Source organism: Mus pahari, chromosome 3 (assembly GCF_900095145.1).
Source record: "Mus pahari chromosome 3, PAHARI_EIJ_v1.1, whole genome shotgun sequence".
NCBI classification, from domain to species: domain Eukaryota; kingdom Metazoa; phylum Chordata; class Mammalia; order Rodentia; family Muridae; genus Mus; species Mus pahari.
In genome coordinates, this window is record NC_034592.1 from 65,709,079 (window position 1) to 65,735,940 (window position 26,862).

General features: G+C 38.3%; 1 protein-coding gene across 5 annotated transcripts in view; it reads right to left on the reverse strand.

The window, feature by feature from the left end:
• The window catches only part of Pde1a (phosphodiesterase 1A), a 287,640-nt gene that overhangs the window by 8,012 nt on the left and 252,766 nt on the right, over window positions 1-26,862 (reverse strand). For 4 of the 5 annotated variants that reach the window (XM_029536147.1, XM_021192360.2, XM_021192362.2 and 1 more), the window contains 3 exons: window positions 22,551-22,632; window positions 20,228-20,348; window positions 19,584-19,771 (listed from right to left, as the gene is read on the reverse strand). In XM_029536147.1, coding sequence (XP_029392007.1) covers window positions 19,584-19,771; window positions 20,228-20,348; window positions 22,551-22,632 — 391 coding nt within the window. Of the gene's footprint in view, window positions 1-13,448; window positions 13,656-19,583; window positions 19,772-20,227; window positions 20,349-22,550; window positions 22,633-26,862 lie in introns of those variants that run through there. The other variant, XM_029536148.1, reaches the window with a different exon arrangement.

The window sequence follows — 26,862 nt, forward strand, 5'->3', positions numbered from 1 at the left end:
GCACTGAAGCTGTTTATCAGGTTTAGGAGTTCTCTGGTGGACTTTTTAGGGTCACTTATGCATACCACCCTATCATCTGCAAATAATGATATTTTGACTTCTTCCTTACCAATTTGTATCCCCTTGATCTCCTTTTGTTGTCAGATTGCTCTGGCTAGGAATAATATTATTTCTAGTGAAGTTTTATTAGTAAGTAAAAAATGGAAGATGGATTAAATAATTAAATAAAAACAATTAAATCTCAAAAATGGTGTACATATTACATCTGAGAGAAATTCTGTAAGTTCAGTTAGAAAAGCAGTATTAGGACCAGGTCCTTAATTTTGTAGTACCAAAAGAGTAGTCCTTCTTCCAAATTAAGAGGTCCTGTTATTTTCAAGTATACATACATACACACGCTCACACACACACACATACACACACACACACAGACACACACACACACACACACACACACACACATTGCCAAGTGATTTCATAGAATCTGGTAATTCACAAAAATTAAAGACCTCATATATCAAAATCAGATTATTTTAAATTCATCTTTAGTTGCAGAAGCCTTTGTAATTAACTTGGGTATGTCATGAGTAAGTCACTCTCAGGCACATAATTTTGACATCATCCTCTCAGGAAGGAGGAAACAACTGGGAACATTCATCAAATCAAAGACGATTTTAGGTAACTTTCCCATCTGAAGCATAGTTTATGTAAATGATGTTGAAACCTACTCATGGAATCCAAGCTTTACTCTAGTCTAATAAGATCCAGCCCATCCTTCCAGTCTGATCAAATGTTTGTTCTTTTCAAAATAAAATTTAAAAATAAAATACATAGTATCAGAAAGAATTCCAGTTAAACTGCAATACAATATCAGCATAGTAAAGGAATCTACTGAAACACAGTGGTACTGCGTGCATGCACGTCTTTGGTAATTGTGTGAATGACAAGAACTAACTACAGGTTTATCCTATATATGACTTTGAAGTAATAATGGCATCAAATTAAACTTCAGTATATTCCACTAAATATATTATGAAAATATTTATGATTCCTAGCTATAACAAAAATGCCACTAACATTTACATGCAGTGCAGCCTACAAGCGATGTGCATGATAATCAAGTTAAAAGCCAGGGAAAATAATCTTCCATAAGATTCATGCACATAGCTCTATGTTAAAGTAATTTCTCTGTAGAGTTACCCTAAATGGGTAGATAATACCATTTCCAGGAGCTATAGCTTATTAAACGAGCATCCCAGTGCATTGTTGACATCAGAGATGTTCTTAAACAATTCAGGCAATTGTCACTGCTGTTGGTTCCCACTAGAACTAGATTGTAAGATCTTATTAATGAAGCTGGCATACAGTTTTGTTGTAGTATCAGAAAGACAAACTGTAACTGAGATCATAGCTCCTTCTTTAATAGACAATGTTCATAGTTTTAAAAGACTCTGCACAGGCTGATGGTGAAAGACAATCATCAATACTCATATTCATTTGTAGATCTTGTGTGCCACACTGCCAATTGGCAGATAAGGTGTCCTAACTGAGTGTGACAACTTATTATTGGGGCAACCAATCATTTTATGAAATGAAATCATGTCTGGTACTAGTGATGGGAATTGGTGAAATAAGTAGATTCTGGGGGACCCAGTGTAGTTACTATAGTCACCTCTTGATATATTCACATTATGACATATCATTATTGGAAGACAGTGAAAATTGGAGAGGGTATCTACTTGGAGAAAGTAGGTCACTGGTCATTCCCCAGAAAGACATACATTCTCCCAGCTTCCTGTCTTTCCTTCCTGTTAGTCATGAAGTGATCAGATTGCTAGATACTCCTACTACCATATATTTTTATTACCTCAGCCCAAATTAATGTTCCAGCAGTCCTTGGACTAAAATTGCTAAAATAAAGTTAATAAATTTTTTGGTTATAGATAAAGATATAGGTAGAGATAGAGAGGATAGCGATATGGAGATATAGAGATCTCTCTCTCTCTCTCTCTCTCTCTCTCTCTCTCTCTCTCTCTCTCTCTGTGTGTGTGTGTGTGTGTGTGTGTGTGTGTGTGTAAAACACTGACTGGAAAAGAAAATTGGTATCAGAGAAGGGGGACTAGAGCTTTGATATCCAGGGCTTCCTAACATTGTGAGTTAGGAGCCTTTAGCGCTGGTTTGAAAGGGTGAGTTTAGAACAGTGCAAAACTATGGGGTAGAAAATATGCACTTTTAGGCAGAGCACCTAAACCAGAAATTCCATGAGAAAATGCCAACTGGAATAAAGAACTTAAAGACTACTTGTGATGAGTGTTAAGATGAATGGATATTCCATGGTGAATTGTACAAGAGAGCCCTTCCTTGTGCTAGACTGTGAAGAACCTGTCTGCACTCTGGTCATGCCCAGATATTTTTTAGGATATTAACTCTAAAAGAAAGAGAAAATTTCAATGCATTTATCCCCATAGTTTAAATATTGCTAGCTGCTTTTTGCCACGTTACAATGAAAGTTGGAAACAAAAAGTAAATCTGAAGCAATAGAAAACTTGAAAATTTCTCAGAAAATAAAACAGTTGAAAGTTGAGATCACCCGGGCAGTGGTGAGGTGTTGCACGCCTTTAATCCCAGAACTATGGAGGCAAAGGGAGGCAGATTTCTGAGTTCCGGGCTAGCCTGGTATGCAGAGTGAGATCCAGGACAGCCAGGACTTCCTAAAGAAACCCTGTCTTGAAAAACCAAAATGATAGTAATAGTAACAATGATGAAGATGTTGATGATGATGACAATGACAATAATGTGGTCATCAAGGAAGATGTGGTTGCTAAAGAGATACTGAAACTCTAAAGAAGCCAAAAATCTTGAGATGTAGCTGTGTGGAACTAATAAATCCAAGGCCCTGGGTCCAATCCTCAGTACTGCAAAATTAAGAGAAAAGAAGAATTTAAGAAAAAGAAGGAGGAAAAGGAGAAATAACAATAACTAATAATAATAATAACAATAATCCACCAACACCAAATATTTTGTACTGAGGCAATAAAATAGGAATGATATCTTAAGGATACCTTGACCAAGTTCAAAGTTTTAAGAGTATGAACTTAATTAAAAGATCAATTGAACAATATAGAGTGTTCTTCTAGCATAGGGTGACCTAGTTTTAGGCAACTCTGCTATTATAGTAGCAGCCCCCATGACCATGACCAGATGGATTTAGGAGCTCTGCACAAAACGGGAGACTCCCTTTTTCAGTGGGGCTCTGTCTCTACCTCTGTCAGGAGAGTGTCTTTACCTGGAGAGTGTCACTGAACACAGGTGGCTGGCTTTGTCTAAAATGTGAACTTGTACAGAGCTCACTGCAAGGTCGCATAACTCTGTATACACACACACACACACACACACACACACACACACACACACACACACACATACAAACACACACAGATCCCACTCTGACTTTTTGCCCGCATGGTTATTCAGTGCTATATTAGAACTAATCAGTCCTTTCTGCTTGCTTGATGCTAAGACCAATTAGCCCTTTCCACCCGTATCCCTAAAAAAGCCCCTATTTACCCTATCTCTGAAGTATGCAGGATCATGAGGGTTTAGCAAGTACACACAATCTGGGGCATGATTGAAGTCCTTGTATTCTAGCCTTGAAAGCATAATCTCAAAAGCTGTGAGAATGAAGATGGACATGCATTGAAGTCTCTCCGAGGTTAAAGATATCGAGAACATGGAACACATGCTGAGGAAAGTTTTAGGGCAAGAAGGTTAGTAGTCCCAAAGAGAGGCCATATTACCAAGGGTACAAGAAGGGCTTTATTTGCTAACACATGGTGTCTAGTTGGGGCATTGTCTCTGTGTTCCGGGATATATATATATATATATATATATATATATATATATATATATATATATATGTGAATTTTTCCATATGGCTTCTTCAGAAGTGTCTTAGTGTTAGTTGTCCCTTCTCCATGTCCTCCTATACCCATCACTGCATTTGATACTTTCTGTTTCATATTCCTCTTTCTTTATATTACTGTGCTCTATCTCCCTCCTTGGAAAGATTCCCCATCTCCATGTCCCCTTATTAGTTTCCTAACCACTGTGGGTATTTCGAGTGCTAACATCCATGTATGAGAGAAAGTGTGTGATGTCTGCCTTTCTGGGTTTGGTTTACTTTGCTTACATCGTTTCCAGTTCTGTCCATTTAGCTATGAGTTTCACAGTTTCATTTTTCTTAACAGTGGTATAATGTCTGTTCATGTAAATGCACTGTATTTTCTATATCCGTTCCTAACTGGTGGAACATCTCCACTGTTTCCATTACCTGGATATTTGAGCAGTAGGGGACACTTGTGAGCAAGTATCTCTGTAATAGTATATAGGGTCCTTTGCAGAGATGCCCCACAGTTCTGTAACTTGACTATGTGGAAGATCCTCACTTTTTGAGGAATCTCCACATTAATTTCCAAGTGGCTGCATAAGCCTATATTTTGACAGTAGTTGCATATAGTACTTAATATCATAATATTCACAGATATTATGATAGTGTGAAGAACTTGTGCAAGCTGAAGCCAGAAAAATATCTCAACATGAGGAGAAAGGAGGTTGACACCAAGACCCACCCTAAGGCTAGGTGTTATTGCCATTTGTTCGTGGCTGGAAAGAAGTGTCAGTTTCCTTTAAGGGTGTTATCACTGGGAGTTCTCCAGATAAGACTCCACACCCAATAGTGTTTGGACAAGACATATTGGAATAGCTGTTTAATTGTTATAAGAATAAAATGATAAAAATTGAATCTAAAAGGTATGCTCATTTTGTCTTCTCTTCATCTTTTGTAGGTAGAACAGTAGCTCATATTACTGGTCTTGTGTACATTCATCAAAATTAACTTCAGAAAAGGAAACTTGGAAATAATAAAGTGCAAAGGAGCGAAATATCCCATGCTGTGCTGGAAACACGCTGATGAGCTAAAATTTCTGTTTAAATTTTTTTGTGGTAAATAGATAAAAACCTTCAATTGCTTTTAATTTTAAAATAACCCAATTATATCATCATAGCAATCTACTTGGTAACTGCCTTAATAGAGACTGGTGGATGTGACTAAACACAGTTTTGTAACAGATAGTACTGAAAAAGAAAATTGTGTGTCCTATTCTATGTAGGAACCACTGAGTCACATTCATTCTCCTGTACATGACAAGTAGCTGGAAATGTGGGAAGACATAGGAATCACATTTTTAATGTGAGAGGCATAACAAAATCATGCAGGCATAATTTCCTAAACTTGCCTATTTGTTGCCGTTTCTGTTAATCTTAAAAGTCAAAAAAATGATGCTTTTGATTTTCATCAAAAAATAAAATAACACAATGTTACTAGCATAAGGAATCATTTCCCCAATTGCTGTATTTAACAATGTCAGAATGCAAAATCCAATGATAAATTCATATCTGTAACCTTATTAATTATCTACAGCCTATGATAATCAATTTTCTATAGGATTATGGGTTCATATATTTAAAATTATTTTTATATTATATTATCAATGATGATAATTATTAAGATTGATGAAAATATTAATGTTATATTTGTATTATATGTATTTATTTAGTTGGAGCAGGGGCACGTAGAGGTCACAAGACAACTTACCGGAGTCAGATCTCTCCTTCCACTTACATGGGTAGTTAAGTACATTAGCCCAGTGAGTCATTTGACCCACCCTGGATTTACAGATTTTAAGTGCAACTCCCAGATGGGTATAATAATAATAATAATAAAGTTAAAATTCAAATTCAGATTGTTTAAAAGGACTTAATACATAGTAGCCTTTTTAATCTTAAGTTCTTGATGAAATCTATTTGTACTTTAACACAAATGTGTCAATATGTCCTAATTTATTAAAATCATGGGCAATCTAGGTAAGAAGGGGCATGAAAAGCATAAATTGCTAAGAATGATACATTGAATTTGTAATAACAGCAACAACAAAGTAAGAGTCATAGAGGATATGTTTAGCCAGCCACACTCCTTACCACTTAATCATCAGTTTCATCTTGCACAAAAAGTTTTATTCATGTATGGAGCAGATCTGGGATTTCTACTCCAGAGCCACCCTCTGCTTCACAAACCTGAAGATGTTGCTCACACAGACCTCCTCCCTGACCCAAGAGAGTAAGTTTACACAAATTTGAAAAAGCAAGAAAAATTTTAGTTGTCTGGAAAAGTACAATTATACTGTTTCAAGATGAGACATATGAGATAAATGTGGTATTTTTTTTTCATTTTTATGTGAAGAAAAACTAAAACGATTTTGAACTCTATTCCCTGGGGGTGACAGAGATGTTTAACAGCAACAAGCGTAAGCAGTATTTCATTACAAACAAAACAATAAACACAAGCAAACAAACAAACAGAATCCAGAATTCTCTTTTCATTAATGTCCTTTGCTATAAATACTGTAGTAAAAGATTATCTAAGACTAAATCAACAAACAAACAAAATCCAAGACACACGTAAGTCCTATACCCTTGAGACTTTCAAAGGAAAAGAGACGCTAATATACAGAAGAGACATCACAAGACTGGGCCACTGGGAGAAGTAATTTAAAATCTCCACTTCTGTGGTTCTCTATACTCAAGAAATAAAACTGTATGAATGCTGGTATTTTGTTTTGACAAAGTTTTCAGCCTCCACCCAGACCAGATCACCTACAGCATATCTCAGTGATCTGGAGCTTTGCACAGTTCTCGCCTTGCACAAGTAACCACAGCCAGGGTTGTCTCTAAGCTGGAGACTGCACACAGCTCATCTTTTGATGTTAATGGTCAACAAGTATATAATTTGTTAACAACTGAATGGAGACAGCATTGTGTGTTCCCAACAGAGGATGAGACTCTGGAGATTGTGGGTGTATTTATTGTGTGTGTGTTTATCAGGGTTGGGTTTGAGAGGGAGCAGCTAGACTGACTGACTCCATGACAGACTGGGAGATGCCAGTTCAGGGGAATAGGTCTAAGTTTCTATGTCCCAGAACTGAACAAAACAGTTCCAGGGAAAACCACAGACCATGGACAGCCAATCAGGAGACGCTCTGACATCTTACCCTAAGCAAGAATAGTTAAGACAGTAATGGTTCTGGAAAGACCCCAGAACACTAGCCAAAATCCCAGAGACACCCATAACCCTAGAGATAGGGCCAACCAATCAAGATAAAGGTCGTGTACACATCCCTGAAATTCCCCTAATTGGCTTTAAATTGAGCCTGCAAGCTCACCTCCACATTGCCTTTTTGATGAATGGGTGGTCCCTACTTGCTGGTAGTTTCTGCAGAATAAAACTCTCTGCTCTTACAAACTATTTGAGTCTGAGGCATTCCCTTCAGTGATTCTTGGACCCTTACAGTGTTTTCCCTTCCTCTTCCTTTACTTTCATTTACCTTGTGAAAGCAAACATTACTTACAGTCATTATGAAGCTGAGACACATAATTTTCAACAAATGTGTATGAGGCTTGGGAAAAAAAATCCAACACATCCTGGTGGGAATGCATGATCTAAAATCTAGCCACTACCAGATGGTCCTCATGCTGTTCTGCAAATACTGCTTGACAAATTCATAGATGGAATTAAAACTATAGACTATCTCCCAACATTTTGTTTTTATAGCAGTTGTTTATATTAACTTTTTCTGTCATCACATCTCAGAAGGCTTACAGGGTTAGTACTTGTCTGTAGGAATTCTCAGATCAGCCAAGAGAGAAATTAGTCCTAAACACCCAGCTATCCTAGTACCTGGGATAAGGAAGACCCTTGTTTTCATAACATCACCCCCATGGCATTTATCTCCTGCACATATACTCTAATCTAATGTTGCTGACTATGGGAAGGGATTATTTGAAAGGATATGTGGAGAATCTTATCTAACTACAATTTTTGAATGAAGTGATGGAAGAAATTGATTTCCTTGTATGTTCATGTACATTTGCAAATTCATTCTTTAAAATAAAAAAAGCACATTGAGCAACTAGCTATGAAGTAGTTTGTAGATCAATAATGATGGAATTTGTGACCTCTACAGAGTCATGTAACAAGATTGTTCTTACGTTGGATATTTTCCCACCAAACTAACATCATAGTTATTGTCTTAGTATTCATTGCTTTTATTTAACAGTGCTTCAAGTCCTCATTAATATCTATGGGTTTTCTCAGCTTAATTGAACACAGGGTGATGTTAGACACAAGCCCCTACAAAGGAAATCCTATCTTCAGAGTAGTAAGCAGACACCACGGAGTGATCTGTAGCCTGTATGTCTTATTACCTTTACCAAATGTTGTAGATATAACTAAAAACTAATGCAAGCCTACCAGATTCAGTTATCACTAGCTTTCAAGCTAAAAGGGGGGGCTTGGCTTACAGTTTTGATTTTGTCAGTTATTTTGTTGTTGTTATTGTCATGCTAGGCACTAATTTAGGGTTTGGCGCACAGCAGGCGACTGTTCCACCACTGGTTGTTTTGCGAGAGAATTTTGTTGGTTTCTCCAGGTTGACTTTGTGGGCTTGAGAGCCCAGCCTCATTTTGAACTTGAGATTGCCTTGCCTCAGCTTCAGAGTAGCTGAAAATGTAAGCCTGAAGCTTTCACCATCGAGCTGAACCTAGTCTGTATGCTGTGTCTGAGACAGAGTCACACTACATAGTATTGGCTGTCCTGGAGAGTGCTATGTAGACCAGGCTGGACTCACAGTTTTGTTGTTCTGGGCTTCAAGTGGGGGCATAAAAGACATGAGCCACCATGCCAGGCTAGGTTTTAAAAATGACACTGTAAACTGGGCGATGCTGCCACATGCCTTTAATCCCATCACTCAGAAGGTGGAGACTCTCTGTGAGTTTGAAACCAGCCTGGTCTACAAAGAGAGTTCCAGGAAAGCCAGGACTATACAGAAAAACTCTGTCTCTAAGAAACAAAAGAAGGAAAAGAAAAGAAAAAAATGACATTATAATAAAGTTGCAGCCTCAGATTCTTGAAGGTTTTCTCCATCTCCCTTTGAATATTTTTGAACTCAACTTTACTTGGAAAGAAACTACAAATATCTTTGTTTTTTCCTTACTTTTTATAATTGGAGAGTTACACATTTATATAATGATTTTAAAGAAGGAACAAAACACAGAAATTAAATATATATGAGAAAAATCAACAGTTCAGTTATGAATTTTTTGCATGATTTCTGGGAACTTCCACAATTCCCACAGTTAATGAGGAAAATTATTAAAAATTATGAATATGTATATAAATGTATATGAAAATGTATATAAAATTACATTTGTAGTTTAAGAGATAAAGACGTAGGTAGTAAATATTTCTTTCAAGTTTAATTTTCATAAGCTATTTGGTAGATTACAAAGCTCCCCTTTTAGAGCACTCAGGTCTACAGACACAGTTTTCAAACCCCTTTTCTTCTCTGGGGGCTTTTGTGCTTGGGGGAAGGGAAGAATCTTCAATTCCTTAAAAGTTAATTCAAACTAATTAATTTACATCGTTCCACATTAGACAACTGTGACAACAGTTCTGACCTATGTTATTTGCATTCTGACCATCTCTCCTAGAGACACTAGGTGGATTTGGGAGACACTTGCAGGAGATATGGGAAAGGCTACATTGGTGAATCAAGAAAAGGTACTGTCCATCACTTTGTACGGAGAGCTGCCATGCTCCTGCCTTGATGATAATGGACTGAACCTCTGTTAGCCAGCTCCAATTAAATGTGGTCCTTATAAGAGTTGCCTTGGTGAACTGGTCACAGTTCACAACTATGTCTGTTCACAGCAGTAAAACCCTAAGACAGAAAGAAGCCTTGCTTATGCTCTACAAATTTTTGAAGTATACAGAAGCCCCCCAAAATAAGTATTACTGTAAAAACACTTTGCATGCACTCATTCATTCAATGTTTATCACAGCTATTGAGACCACTTTAAAAAATGACCACCACTTTATAATTTATGAAGTCACAGCTCAGAGATGAAATTGTTTAAAAATGTGTAACTATTAATGACAATGACAGAATTGAACATTTCTGTTTCAAAATTTGATATTTTAACCCTGTTTCCTGCTGTATCCCTAGTTATCATTTTATTTCTGTGATGTGTATGTTTTTCCTTGGTATACATAGATGTCTTAACGTTGGATTTAATCTGAGTTTATAATATGGCCATCTTTTTCCTTTCTGAGGAAACGTTAGATCATAGATAAAAATATAATTCCTTGTAGGATTGTTATCCCAACACTATTCTTAGCTGATTGCTCTGATTACTTCTTATGGTGCTTACGGTTGTTGGAATATTCTTGGCCCAGGGAATGGCACTATTTGGAGGTGTGGCCTTGTTGGAGTAAGTGTAGTCTTGTAGGCAGTGTGTCATTGTGGGAATGGGTGTGGGCTTTAAGACCTTCATCCTAGCTGCCTAGAAGCCAGCCTTCTCCTGTTTGCCTTTGGAACAAGATGCTGAACTCTCAGCTCCTCCTGTGCCATGTCTTCTTGGGTGCTTGCCATGCTCCTGCCTTGATGATAATGGACTGAACCAGTCCCAATTAAATGTTGTTCTTGGTCAACTCTGTTCATAGCAGTAAAACCATAACTAAGACAGAAATTGGTATTAGGGACTGGGTTATTTCTATGATAGGCCTGACCATATTTTTTGTTTGGATAAATGTGGACTAGGGGACTTTGTATTTGTAAAGCCATGGAATGTGTTAAGTAGGCTTTAATTGGCCATCTTAGTATGAATATGGGAGATGGTAATGCTGAGGGTGTTTGAACTGTGTAGGCCTGCTGGCCCAAGAGTGAAGAGGAATGTTAGTATGTGGCCTAGAGATTGTTTTGTGATATTTTGATGAAGAACATGGCTGCTTTTTGCTTTTTTTGTCCAAAGAATCTGTCTGAGGCTAAGGTGAAGAAATTTAGACTAATTGCTTTGACAAAGGAAGTCTCAAAACAATTTAATGTAAATTCCGTTATGTGGTTACTAAAGTTAACTCTTATGAAGAACATTTTAATGAAATGAAGCAAGCTGAAAAAAGAAAAATGTAATATGTATGGTTCAAGTAAGTGAAATAAAGCTGAATCTTATGTTCAAAAAGATAAACAGATTATGGGAGTGGTGACTTTGGGGCAAGATTCCATCTAGGTAAATTTAGGTCCAAGCATGATGATACACATCTTTAATCTCAGAAGACAGAGGCAAGCAGACCTCTGAGTTCAGAGCCAGCTTAGTATAGAGCAAGTTCCAAGTAGAGAAAAGCTTAAGTTCAGGGGTAGCAGTATCCACCTTTGATCCCAGCATTCAGGTGACAGAGTCATGAAAATCTCTGAGTTCAAGGTCAATGTACAGAGCAAGTTCCAGGATAGCCAAGCTTAGTTAGTGAAGGACTTTGAGAACAGAATACTGGTGATAATGTAATAGAATGGGAGGAGGGGCGTGTTCTAGCTCCAACAAGCAGGAGAACTCAGCAGCTTTGGCCATGTAGCTCTGGCTTTAGAGTCAAAAATAGAAGGGATTATTAGGACAAGTGATGTTGGTTAGATGGAGATAAGAAAATAGTGCTGATTAAAAAGAGACCAGAATTATTGAACTGAAATCTGGGAAGTGCTTTCTGAGAGCACAAAGAAGCTGTGCTCCAGAGATAGCCAAGGTTGTACCTTATATTGCAACTAAACTTGGTAATGTGTAAAACTCAGCTGGATGGTTTGGGTTTTGAATGATCTTAGAGAACATCTGAGAGAGGCTAGGGAAGGTCATTGGTGAAGGTGATGGCCTGGAACTGAAGGGGGTCATGCAAGGAAGTTGAGGCTTGGCATCATGAAGAGAGCCTATGAGAGGCTATTGGTGAATAGTTACAGCAGAAGAATCCAGGGTATTAGAGATGCCAGTAACATGGAATGATCACCAAGAACAGCAGCAGCAGTGGAATGGAGTCAACCAGAGCCTAGCGTACCACAGAGGTCAGAGCTACAGAAGTGACCCAATCCCTTTGGAGGAGCCCAGAAGGTCATGTCTGGATCACAGACATTGGAACAAGAAGCTGTAGTGTTGAAGTTACCTTGGAGACCCCAAGATATTCAAGATTCCAGAAAGGTGGGATATCTTCTGAGCAAAGCTGCTAACAAGGAGTGGAACCAGCCAAAGAGAACTGTGCTGCAGCCAATAAAGATGAAAGGAGTTGGGAGCTGAAGAGCACTTTGACAACAGATATGGAGATGCAGAGTTTGGAGTTTGCTCAGCTGGTTTCTTGTCTTGTTTCTTAAAGTATTTACACACTTTGCCATTTTGGAACAGTAGTATATATCCTGTGATGTTTAAAGTATGGGATCTGCTTTTTGATTTTTACTTTATAGGGGGTTACAGTTAAGTGATTGAAAGAATGTCAGAAAAGACTTTGAACTTTGGAATTTTAACATAGTTGAGACTGTTATAGACTATTGGGACTTTTGAAGTTGGACTAAATTTATTTTAATTATGCTTTGTTTAGGTATGGCCCCCATAGACGCATATGTTTGATCAATTTTAGGGGAACCAGGGAGTGAAATGTGGTGGTTTGAAAATGCTTGACTCAAAGAGTAGCACTAATTAGAGGTGTAGTCTTGTTGGCGAAAGTATGGCCTTGTTGGAGGAAGTTTGTCCCTGTTGGGTGTTGGTTTTAAGATCTTCATCCTAGATGCCCAGAAACCAGTCTTCATCTATTTGCCTTTGGAATAAGATGTTGAACTCTGAGCTCCTCCTGTGCCATGTCTGCCAGTCCCAATTAAATGTTGTCCTTTATAAGAGTTGCCTTGGTCATGGTATCTGTTCAACAGCAGTAAAATCATAACTGGGACAGTTCTTCTATCACTCTGGTACAACTAAGTATTAAGTTAGCCATGAGGGAGTCATAGTCAAAGAAAATATTGAAAAATACTTGTTAAAAATATGTAAGACTTGACATAAGAGTATCAAGTCCTGCAAGTTGTCCTATGACCTCAACATGCTCTGTTATCTGCAGCCATACACATCCATCCATCCATCCATACATACATACATACATACACACACATACTAAACTTAATAAAATACAATTAAAATATTTAAGGAATTTTTCTTGGAGGAAAAATAATTAATCTTAAACTAAGTTATGTGGCAACAGAAGATTTAAAACAACCCAGTGTGTCAACCATTCTATACTGGCCATTCATTCTCACTAGAATATAAATTATGAACATTGCTCATGTGATATTCATCTTGTAATTTTTCTGAATAATTTTAGTGGTAGGGATTATTAAAGAATTTTCAGAGAAAAAAGTTAGAATTTTTATAAAGGATAAATTTCTAAAATGTGTGCTTCCTTTCGAAAGTTTAGAAAATATAAAGTTGAAGTGAAAGTGTCCTGGTAGCCTTACAGAAGACATGACAAAAATCATTGATAAGTTGCTCAAGGAACATTTATTGGCACTTGCCATGTCACCTCAGCAAAGAGAGGTGCCACAAAATACTATTTGCACCAATATTTGAAGGCATAAAGATGTTGATGCTGCAGCCACCAGGAGGTCTAGTCCATGCCAGAGAAGCCAGTCAATCAAGAAATTTGAAGCTGTTATGTCTGAGGTTTCTGGTGTCAACTTAGCAACAACCTGCAGAAACAAAAAAAAAAGGATTCCCTTTCTCACTCAAGCCCAGGTAGATGACTAGCAAGAATATCTTTTGACCAAATTAGAGCTGTCAGCACATAGGAAGTTTTACCTAAAGTTGCTTACTGAAGAAAAAACTTACGCTGTTCCTGTAGAATTGATTTTGGTTCTAAAGAACAAGGGTACTCATTTTAACAATCTAGAGAAAGTGTGAAGAAATAATGAAAAAAAAAACCCTATGATTAGTTTTATAAATTAGTCACTTTGCATAAACTACTGTAGTAAAATTATAAAAACAAATATAGTCAATATTTTTTAATTTTCAGCGTTTTTTGCTTTTGCTATTAGAGCTGTTCATGTCTCTCATATCTGTTGTGATGATCTTCAGCTGATTTGAAAAAAGTAATCTTAATCAATTTTGGCTCAAGTAGACCCTCATAGAATCAAATGAGAGGTCATCATGAAAGACATTAGTTTTATATACATAATGCTATTATACTTCTATTTAAGTATAAAATTATATAAAGAAGTAATATTCTGTTTGAGATTCACTTTTAAAATGAGATGAGTAAGAACATGCTTATTTATGAGTAAGAACATTATTTATTATCATCCAAAAATGCCTTTACCCATTGGTTATACTTAATAACACAAATAAGAGAGAACCCAAATTCTGTGCAGAAATCAAAGCTATGGGAATTGATGTTATTATACGGGTTCAATACGATTTTCAGTAAGATATTTTGAGAAAGAGGTAGAGAATTCATTTTTTCATTATAATGTGTTGTTATAGATTTCTATTATAGCATATGATTATCATGTTTTCATTATTTTCTCTATTTAATCTATATATCAAGTTGTATACTGAGGGGTTAGAGTGATGGTCCAGCTTTTAAGAGCACTGGTTGCTCTTCTGGAGGACCCAAGTTCAATTTCTTGCACCCACATTGGTGGCTCATAATTATCTGCATTTCTAGTTAGAGGGGATCCAAGGCCCTCTTCTTACCTCTAAAAGCACCAAGAACACATGTAGTGCACATACATAAGTGCACTCGAAATGTCCATATACACAAATAAACATAAATTTAAAATGCCTGATAAATATGGGTCCATAAAATATAATATATTATATAGAGGATTCAGAGCTAAATATGCTTTCATGCATGCACTTAAGGAAGTGGAGAATATTTCCAGCACATGACAGGGCTCACTATGTACCTTAAAATATAAGATTTAATGAGTGAATGATTTTGATATTAAGAATTCACCAAAAGACTGGTGACCACAGATGGGCTTTAGAGAAAGCACTGGCTCACAATGGTTCTAATGTTATACATGGATCAGTCTATTGAGAGCATTTCAATAACTGGCCAAACCCTACTCTACCCATGAATTCATTACTGAGTGATAGCAAGGTCTTGTTGGAAGCAGGGATTTTTTTCTTACATGAATTAAAATTGAGGCCAGTACTAGATTGGTTTGATTGATAAAGGACATTTGAGACAGAGGGAGAAGGAAATAAACAGTATGTTCAATGTAAATCTAAAAGTTTCTTAAAGAGAACAGAAATGAGAGTACATATATATATATATATATATATATACTCATAAATATAAACATGTGTGTGAGTGTGTGTGTGTGTGTGTGTGTGTGTGTAGTGTGTAGTGTGTAGTGTGTAGTCTTCTCTAAGGTACAAAGTTGACAAACTTCCAATGTACTTGTAAATGGTCTAGTCACTAATCACTGATAAACATTGTAGCCTCTAACCTACCTATCTCTTCCTCAATGTCTATTCCCCACATTCTAACCCAACAGGTTTCCGGGGGTACATAAACTGCTATAAAGTCTTGTAACTATTATTCATATTCATAATGCAAAGTTAGAGAAAAACCATCCTCAAATTGTCAGAAAGAACACAAATTCAGATATAGAAGAAATAATAAGAAACATTGCTTGTATTTATCTTTCCTTTTGGCATCCACTGATTAATTTCAGAAAATAGAAAAATGTACATTTTATTGAATGAAGCCAGGCCATTTGTGTAGACTATCCCTTAAAAAGGAATTAAAGCCATTGACTCTCAAACTATTCCATAGAAGAGAAGTGGGAAAAGTTTAGTTGGTTAGTTAGTTAGTTTGTTTATTTGTTTGTATTTGTTTTTATGAAACCAGAAGTACACTTATACCTAAACCAGACAAAGTCACACATAAAAATAAACTATAGATCATATCCCTGATGAATACGGATGCTAAAACTCAACAAAATACAATTAAACCAAATTCAAGAACACATCAAAAATACCATCTATCACAATCTCAGTGAGGCAGAGATATTTCAATGTGTGTATATCAGTAAATACAATCTACCACATTAGCAGGTTCAAAGACAGAAACCACATGATCCTCACATTATATACAGAAAAGGTCTTCCAGTATATCCTGTAACCTTCATGATAAAAGTCCTGGATGACCTCCAGATACAGAGAATATATCACAGCCCCCTCCCTCCCCCCAAAAGGCAACATACTGCGAGCCTCCAGCCAACACTATGTTCAATGATGAAAAACATTGAAATATTTCCAGTAAAATCAGAAATAAGACAAGAATTTCCACTCTGGTTAAATACAATCTCAGCTAGAGCTATTAGACATGGGGAGGAGATAAAGGCAATACAATTAGGACAGGAAGAAGTCGATAGGATTTTACACATTGAGGATCATAAAAACTTCTCCTACCTCTGACAAAATATCTAGCAAGGTAGCGGGATATAAAATTTATACATACTCTTGCCATTTTCAAATGCCCACCTCACCACAAGAATAGTAACAAAACTTTCTGATATCTGTTAACCCCTGAATAGTGTAGAACAGATAGATGCCTAAGAAATAACAGACTGATGATAAGGATATATTCCTCAGTCTAGATGGAGAAATCTAACCCAATCTGGACATTCTGGGATATTAGAAAGCATTTGTATTTTTTAAAGCCTGGAATCAGCCGGGCGTGGTGGCACACGCCTTTAATCCCAGCACTCAGGAGGCAGAGACAGGCAGATTTCTGAGTTCAAGGCCAGCCTGGTCTACACAGTGAGTTCCAGGACAGCCAGGGCTACACAGAGAAACCCTGTCACGAAAAACAAAAACAAAAACAAAACAAAAACAAACAAACAAACAAAAAGCCTGATATCAAAACAAAATCTACGTACACCAATTCTAGACAGTTATATTCAGCTCCGAGGAGAAGGCTCCCCTGAGTGAAAGTGCTCTTTTAGGGGGCATTTTAACTACGAACTCACTTTATTACAGTGAGCTTCCTTCACACAGTGGAACCAAAGGATTCACACCTTTCCCCTGACAAGGCTTAGTGCGATGCACTGCACATCTGAAGATGAGCTAGGGTGCGAGGAGGGCTGAGATGGTGGTGACACCTTGGGATTGTCATAGAGTTTCAGTAGACACTGGATCACCTTCATGTTGGCATCCCAACTCAGATAAGAAACACACTCTCACTTCAGGGACTGGAGGTTGCTTGGTGGTTCATAGCAGATTACCATGGTCGTATAAACTGACAGTCACTGACCATCGAGCAGATGTCTTTCTGTTTCCATGTTTCAGGTTTTCATTTGTTATCATGAGACATATTCATACAAGAGAATTATATGTATAATTATAAACGAATATATACTAAGTATTACCATGGCAGTAAATGCCATGTGTGGTAGATTGAAGTGAGAACGGCTCATATTCTTGGTCCCATGTTGGTGAACCTGTTTAGAAAGGATGAGGAGGTGTAGGTTTGTCAGAAGAGATGTCTCACTGGAGTGAGATTTGAAGTTTCAAACGCCCACACAATTCCCAGTGCCCTTTCTCTGTCCATGGTTATAGATCAAGATGTGAGCTTTCAGCTGTTCCTTTGCGCCGCCATTGTGAACTCTAACCTCTGGAACCATAAACCAAATCAAGACTTTCTTTTATAAGTTGTCTCAATCACAGTGTTTAATCCTAGCAATAGAAAAGACAACATACAATTCTATATACATGTTATATACATACATAGAGATTGCATGCATTCAAGAGAATGAGCATGAAGAGACCAGATCCAGGATGTGTTGGAAGGAGAACAGATAGGATTTCATACAAGGAGGGATGTCGAGTTTACAATCTTTCAAGTCATATGCAGACACATATATGTATTGTATACTCCATATCATGATTATTTTTAGCACCTATGCATTTTATAAACATGTGTCTGAATTAGGGTTTCCATGGCTGTGAAGAGACACCATGACCAAGACAACTTGTATAAGGGACAGTATTTAACTGGGGCTGGCTTGCAGGTTCAGAGGATCAGTCCATTATCATCAAGGCAGGGAGTATCCAGAATCCAGGCAGATATGGTGCAGGAGGAACTGAGAGTTCTACATCTTGATCTGACTGCAACCAGGAGAGAGACTGGCATCCTTGGTCAGCTAGGAAGAAGCTCTTTCAAAAGCCACTCCCACAGTGACACAATTACTCCAGCAAGACCACACCCACTCCAACAAATCCACACTTCCTAAAAGTGCCACTCCCTAGACTAAGCATACTGAAACCAGCATAGTATGCACAGACCGTCTCCTTTCAAACATCTAAAGTCTAACTTCTTGCTCATGCTGTTGCACACATACGTGTTCAAGTCTCTCTCTTTTGTTTCACAGTTTGGAGTTTAGTCCCCACTTTCATCTTTCTCCGGGGTGACATAAAACTGCCTCATTTCTGATCCTGGGTGACATTTTTGCAACCCAAACAAAATTACATTTTCTGCAATGTAGTTAGAGAAATCATTGTTAAATGTTAGTTGAAATCACTTACATGTCGCCTGAGAGATAACCCTACATTTGGCTTTCCTTTTGGGGGACCAAATAAATGGCCTGGTCGCCACATTCCCCTACACCATGCCTGCAGGGCTCCAACCTGCCCCCTTTCTCCCCTTTTCACAGGCTTCCTTGTTTCTTTTGTGGGAGGCAAGCTCCACCTCCTAGTTTGTACATGGCCATTCCATGTGTCTGTCTGAAAAGGTTTGATCTTCCATGACAGGCTGCTCCCTAACCCTCTTTCCCCTATTCTCTTCTATTTATCTACATCATCACTTTCTTAGTGAAGGCTTTCTGCACGGCCCTAATTCAAACTACACTCCTGCTCATGTTTAGCATCACAGATCTTCCTGAAGACTGAAGCAGGTCTACTCAATTCCCTCTCATTATGAACCATAGTACCTTTAACAGCCAATGCACACAGTGGTTTCTACTCTGGATGCCCAATAGTTTATAATGCTTTTATTCATTTAAAATTATCTACTGCAATTATGTGTGTGTGTGTGTGTGTGTGTGTGTGTGTGTGTGTGTGTGTGTGTGCATGTACCTGCAGTTGTCTACAGGGGCCAAGAGTGATCATTGGATCCTGGGGCTGGAGTTACAGGCTATGATGAGCTGCTTATCATGGATGCTTGGAACAAAATCTGGGTCCTCAGCAAGAGCAGCAATTACTCTGAACTACAGAGCCATGTTTCCAGCCCCAAACAATTATTTTTAACTAAAATGCTAGACACTCAGGTAGATACAGCAAAAGCTAGTGGCTTTGCTTGGTGCTGGCACAGGCTTGAAAGTACTATTTACAAAGCGCAGGGGTTCTTACACAGTTTGTTATCATGTTACTGTCCCTTATTTCACATCTGCATGGCCACCACCCATTAGCACACACATCTGCAGCTCAGGCGACATAAACAGCAGTATCCTTTCTTAGCTAGCAAGGGGACCAACTGTCTCATGAAGGATCAATTTCAAAACCCAGCAAGAGTTTGTGTATTTTATAAAAAGAAGCGCATCAAGTGGAAGAAAGTGCATATTATTAAGGAATTAGCAACTCCTTAATGGTAGCATCATCAACAACTGTACCTTGGGCAGCCAACTCTTTCCACCTCTCTTTGTTCTGCTGAATGATGTCCACCAGGTTGTTTTTGAAACTCTTCAGATCCACAGCTGAGAGCGAGTAGTCTAGGGCGTAGCTCCCATCACACACGGAGCCTTTTGTATTTGACCGCCTCAGAGAGTCAGCAACATGGAACCCAATCATGGTGGACGAGCTACCATTGACAACCAAAAAAAAAAAAAAAAAATCAACAAACAACTAGGTAAAGATACCATATGAGACAGGTTTACAGACCCTCAGGCATTGGACAACAGTCACGTGGGCCCAGATGTAACACGTGGCAGGCGCTTACTCCCCTTCCCCACCCCGACACACACACACACACACACACACACACACACACACATCCTCTTTCCCACATGGAGTGTATTCTGACTATGGCTTGGCTTCTACTCACTTCTCCCAGTTCCTTCCTCCCACCTCCCCTCCCATCCAGACTTACACCCTTTGTGGAACATGATCATTTGCAAAGGGAGTGCACTACAGTATATAGACACTAGATGGCAGTACTACCTAATAATTACTGCAAGAACTGCAGGCCTACCTTTGAGGAAAAGAATAATGATTGGGTAAAAACTCTTTTGTATAGTCAAAAGAAAAACTATTGTACCTGCTTGCCCCATAGTTCGAAGACTGTGATTTTGAAGCTTCCTCTATAAGAGGAATGACAATTTTCTCTGTTGAGTCCGTCAGGAGAGAAAACGTTGGCTCCACTATGAAATCAATGAATCCTAAAAAAGCAAAGCACACAGAATGGGAGATGCAATCAAGAGGCACCGTTTCCTAAACCACATGGTAGGCCACAGTGAGGACTTTCTGGGAGACATGTGGAAAAACAACTGCTCACTAGAGAACTGGCTAAGCTGAAGACAGTAACAACCTTCAAAGGCAGCTACTTTGGTTGATAATGCATTCAGTAGTGAGAGCTGTTAAACTAGACTTCCTAGGCCAAGCATGTGATCTTTCCTTTCTGACATTCCACACCTTATGCTGTCCTAGCTCTTGAGCCAGTTCTAATGATCAAGAATGTCTTTTCTTCTCAGTGAGAGGGCATTACTCTTATGAATGGTCTTCGTTTGGATTTTTTTTGTTGAATGTTATACACCAGAAAAATATGCTATCTAAACTCTAAGAAGACCAGCTAATTAAAAGTCCCCAACCCTCAGGCCACAGAAGAACAGCCACTTTATTTTATCTTCCTTTTTTTTTCTTACTGCATCAGAGTGATTTGTCAATGCATTCTTACTTCAAATTGCTGTTTATTATTCTCTGGATGTAAAGCATTAGTTCACAAAGTGTGGGCGTATGCTGTCAAACCAGCAGAGAGAACACTACAATCTCCAGGCGACAGCACTAATCCCACCACTTTGAGATGTCAGGATTGAGTGATGACTTAAATTTAAAGTGCTCATCAAGATGGAGAGTGAAGGGCAGAGAGAGCAGAGCCTTGTCCACGGGATGCATTTGCTTCTTAGTAGTGAGGGAAAAGGGGATTAAAAATAATAACCGTTTTAAGCTCTGGGACTGCAAAACCTTGTGGTCCCAAGAGCTATTAGGTGCTTCTGCCTTGAACCCACTGGGAATAGAGACCAACATCTAAATATAAGAAAAGAAGGGTCTGGAAGTGTCATATACAAACATGCAAATTATCCATTGAATGCTTGCCCAAAGTAGTATATACACTTGACACCTCTCAAGTACATGTTGGGACACATCTCAAAATTTACAAAAATCCTACTATAATTTTGTATCTTGATTAATACTTGAATTCAAAGTAAAGTTAATTGTTCACCCAGACTTTTAACTCTCTAGAGCTGGTGTCCAATGAGCCAGCACCTCTACTCACTAAGAGGAATGTGTATCAGAGCCACCGGCCACTGTGAATCTGCCAGCTTGCTTGATGAGATTCTGCGTTTACAACATCCACACTTTCTGAATGGTGATAAGCACCAGATGCTATTTTCTTGGCTGAACAGTTTTTGGAAGTTGGCTGGGAAAGGAAAAGGTTGTAGCCAGCCACTTTCCTACTGTCCTAAAGCTCTGTAATATCTACACCAGAGCCCACATCTGGAGAAGGGTTACAGATTTATACATCACATGGCTCTGTGAGGAGGAGGCTGGCTGTGAGGAGGAGGCTGGCTGTGAGGAGGAGGCTGGCTGTGAGGAGGAGACTGGCTGTGAGGAGGAGGCTGGCTGTGGGAATGCTATCAGAGACTGGCAAGCATAGGACATAGTTTAGTAACCTGGGACCCAGCTGGTTGTGCTACACATCCCTCTGCTCAACGCTGCAGTCTAGCCCCTTGTACGCTCGGTGCATACGCATACCCCTCTCCATACAATTCATCTAACAACCGCAGACTTCCACCTGCATCCTGTTACATCTATACCCCTCTAAAGATAATGATAGGATTCCACTTCCTTAACAATAGTCAAGGCTAGAATAGTTTCTATTCAATCAGAAGCATTCTGGGAAGTGGGCTACATGGTAGGGGAATGACTATGTGATCTAGAATCAGAATAGAGACCTGCTGTAAGCATACCCTTAGAAACTGGCCTCTCCTTCCTTTAGAACACATCAAGAGATTCTGAGCTGTAACATGGGTCCTTGTTCAGGGAGAACTATTGCTTTCCTTTAATTTAAGTTGCCTTGCTGTTCCTGAAAATTTTTGTATGGGCTTTGAATTTAACTCCTTGGCTAAGAAGATGAGAACCTGGAAACACCTGACCTTGGCCAGCTGTAGCGGTTTATTGAATGCATTTTGTAAAACATACTTCATTGATTCTCCTTCAGCATTATCTAGATCTGCCTGAAGCCAAAGTTTATCCTGAGTGTAGAGTGAGGTTGGTTTGGAAGACTTTGAACTACATAGTACCTGCATTTGAACACTAACAAGTCCCACCCATTTTTCAGGGCCACCATTTTTCAAAATTACCTATCTGAGACTGGGCAACCATCGTTGACTTCCGATCACAAAGCGGAGAAAATGGAAGCCCTAATTCAGCTTCTTTGTCTCCCTGGGGAAAGAAAGATGAATTGCTAGAATCAAGTTGGAGAATTTAAGAAAATGTGCAGTCAACAATAATATGAACTAACCAGTTCCCCCTGAGCTCGAGTCTCTAGCTGCATATGTAGCAGAAGATGGCCTAATCAGCCATCATTGGGAAGAGAGGCCCCTTGGTCTTGTAAACTTTATATGACCCAGCACAGGGGAAGGCCAGGGCCAAGTAGTGGGAGTGGGTGGGTAGGGGAGCAGGGGCGGGGGGGGTTATAGGGAACTTTCGGGATAGCATTTGAAATGTAAATAAAGAAAATAATAAAAAAAAAATAAAATGTGCAGTCTAGATAGAGTGACTTAAAACAACCTCTTTATTTTTAAAGCAGTAATACCTACACGGTTATTTATTTCATTAAAGTCTAAGCTTATATAACTTAGCTTGAATTGTTTTCTCCTGAGGAATTTTCTAGTGCTAATGCATCTCTAAATATCTTTGTAATATCCCAATCCACTGACTCTAAAGTGAAAAACATTTCAGTTTTCTGAAGATCCTATGGATTAGTCACTTCAAAGCATTATTGGGAGATTAATTGACCACCAAGTTTATGGACTTTTCTTCATTTTTTAGATTTTGCTTCACAAAGGTTTAAAAAGCAAGATTTTTTTTTGTTGGACTGCTTTTTCAAAAGTAATATGCATGAGTATTTTGAAATTTCTTTCTTCTCATTGACTAAGATTTATTAAATGTCTTACTACAAATAATGACTTTTATCATAGGTCTAGAATACAGTTCAAGAATATCATCAGTAGTTAATTATTGAATAACAATATCCTTAAGAGTTTTACATTAAAATATTAATGGCACTACCAAAGTTTAAAATAGAAATGAGAGATGATAGCCTTGATCGGAAAAATAATATTAAAGACAGACTTTTATTATTAAGTATTTCCAATACAATTGTCCTTGACTGACAGTATAATATTTGCATTTGGCTGATGTTATTGATTAAATATCTGCTATTTATGGCCTAAGAACACTCTAACAGGATACCACTCAATAGGCCGATTTCTATATTACATGGTTCTTTGAAAGACTGAAAAGGATTAATTAGGGTTGAAAAGGGCACATTGATGTTTTGCTCTGTGTAAGCTCCATTTTAAAGACTGCAGTTAGCACATTTTATCTAAGACTTAAATATTTGACAATGACATGCAGATCTGGCCTTTCTGTGGATGGAGTTGGGGAGGTTAATATTGTTTTTCTGCTTCATGTACCTTTCAATTAATTTAGAATAGAAAATTCCTATTGCTAAAAGCACTGGATGCTAAAATACATTAATTATTCAATTTCCTTATAAATATTTCAAAGTGTTCTTTACTTTTTGGAATGAATAAAGGCCATGGGTATCAGGGCAGCAGCAGGGGGCTCTGAGCCAGGCCATGAAAGAACGGAACAGAACACCATGGACAGGGGAGATGTAGAAAGGGAGACCGTGTTGCCTTAGTGAAAGCTTGACCAACTTTACAAGGTCTTTATTCTCCCAAAGCAGGAGACACTGAGTTTTTTTCTTAAAATGAAATCAGTGGTCAAAACTTTGAACATCCTACATAACAACTACTTCACATTTATCTTGAAAGTTGTGCATCCTGTTGAAAGTTGAAAGTCCTCTATTTAAGAGAGAGAAAAAAAATAGCTTTTGGAGTCAACAACTCACTAAACCTAATAAATGTATTTCTTGGTGTTTTCATTGATGGATGAAAGTGTAAGAGAAAATACTACACTCAATTACTCAGTGGCTCTCTCTGATGTCCTTTTCTGGGCATTGTTGTTCTGAGAATGAGCCTACAGGTGTTGAAGCAGCAGAATCGGCCCCATCACAATCCCCAGGAGGGTATGGTGTCCAGTGTCTGACAGCTCATAGCTGTGTCAAAGTTCCCAAGTAGCTTGTCAAGGTTTCTTCTTTAAATGGCTGTGACAAACAGCTAGTAATTGTGTGTCCAACTTTCGAAACAGAGTAAAAGGCTCTGACAGCTATAAGCGAGGTGTCAATTCAAGGCTTTATTTCTTTATATTTCACTAAAACTGAAACAATTTCTATGACTACAGAAACAAAACAACCGAAAAGAGAATGAAACACAGAAGTCTGGGGAACCTTTTTGCCCTGAGATCTGGATGTAAATCTTAAGAGTAATATTATTAACACTCAGACTACTGTCAGGCCCCAGTGATAGGGGGTGAGGGAGCCCTGGCTCTGTAGACAAGCTGAGATAGAGGCGGGACCATGTGTCCTCCATGTGACTGCGTTCCTTTATTCCTTCTAAAAATGACCCTCGGAAATTCTCACGGTCACCTAAACAGACTACATGTTTGATGGCTATAGGAATGCCACATCTATGTTCAGTTATATTTATGGTAGAATGTAATTGTGTATTTTTACTGTAATCATCTTACCAAACATTAGGATTTCCTGTGTAACTACTGTCTACAGCACTTTCACAACTCTTAGAACTGGCTTCGATTTTTTAAAATTTGTATATATTTTCTTCATTTTTTAATTAGATATTTTCTTTATTTACATTTCAAATGTTATCCCCTTTCCTAGTTTCCCTTCTGAATTCTCCCTATCCCCTCCCCCTCCCCCTGCTCACCAATCCACCCCACTCCTGCTTCCTAGCCCTGGAGTTCCCCTATTCTGGGGCATAGAGCCTTCACAGGGCTGAGGGCCTGGGACTAAACCACCAACTGAAGAAAACACAGGCTGGCTTCGATTTTTAACATATTGAGCTAGAGTTCTTTACATTCATTTGATTTGGGGGGTTATATGTGTCATTTTCATTGGCACCCAGATCTTTGCCTGAGTGTATTTTTAGTAGTGTGTGAGTTCTAGGCCAGAATGGGCTACACTGTGAGACACTGTCTCAAACATAAACAAAAAAGAAAAGCAAATACAAACAATCAGGAACCTAAAACAAGAATGCTAGGGGAAGAAATTCTAAAAGTAGGGGGATCAGATGTCAGCCACTGACCTCTAAGGGCATCCACACGGGTACGGCATACACCCACACGGACACACACATATAAATAAGAACAAATTCTCATTTGAAAAAAAAAAAAAAAGGATAGATTTGCTTGCTGCCTCACCATTTTCTAACTGTTGCATTTGCATTGTGGAAAGTCTTTCCCAGCTTATTTGTCTTGGTGTCTATGAAAAAGATCTCAGGAGGACATGTGTAGGCTTATTCCTGAATCACTATCAGATTGCATTGATCTATTCCCTGTCTATACGCCAGTGACCGTCTGGTCATTTCTATATTACGAAATGCTAATTATGTAATATGGGACAGTGGATGCCCCAGCTTTCTAGTCTTTTACAGAATTGCCAAGGCAATTTTAGATTTGGGTGTTTCGACTTGCAGGATCAGAATTTCAGCTCCTACAAAGAGATCTGCTAAGATCTTTGTAACACAATCCCAAGCTTATGGGTTATTTTTGAAAGAACTTACGTCTTAGTAATACGGAATCTTTTAATCCCTTGTTCTGCCTAGCACTTGTCAACTAGACACAAGTTTTGGTTACCTGGGAAGAGCAAACTGCAATTGAGATGTCTCCATCAGACTAGCCAGTGTGCACCACTGTGGAGTAATTTCTTGATTAAGGACTGACGTAGGAGGGCCCAGCCCCCAAAGTAAACTGAGCAAGACATGGAGAACAATCTAGTAATCAGGGCCCTAAGTGATCCTGCTTGTTTCTGCCCTGGCTTCCCTTGACAATGACTGCAGCTTGTGTAAAGTCTAAAGAACGCTTTCCTCCCCAGTCTGGGTTCGGTCACAGCCACAGAAAACAAACTGGAGCGCTCATTATCATGGACTATCTGTTTATACACACACATACATACTCTCACACACAATGTAATTATGTTTCTAATTTAATTATATATATATATTAATTATATATATGTAAAATTAAAAACATGTTTTTGCATGCGTCTAGCTAAACCTCATCTTTAATATTTTGTTTGATGCTCTCATAAGTAACGATGTTTTAAACTTTTTTTTTTTAACAACCCAAATGTACTTATTTGTCGCCAGACACAAATTCCTGTGTCAGGCTTGTTTGTCCTTTAGTAGGCTGACGGGGACAACAGACGCGTGTTTTGCTAATATTTTAAGTTTCCCCCATCTAGATACATGACAGATATGAGTTATAATTTCCTTTATTTGAAGCATCTTTGTCAGGTTTTATGAGCGA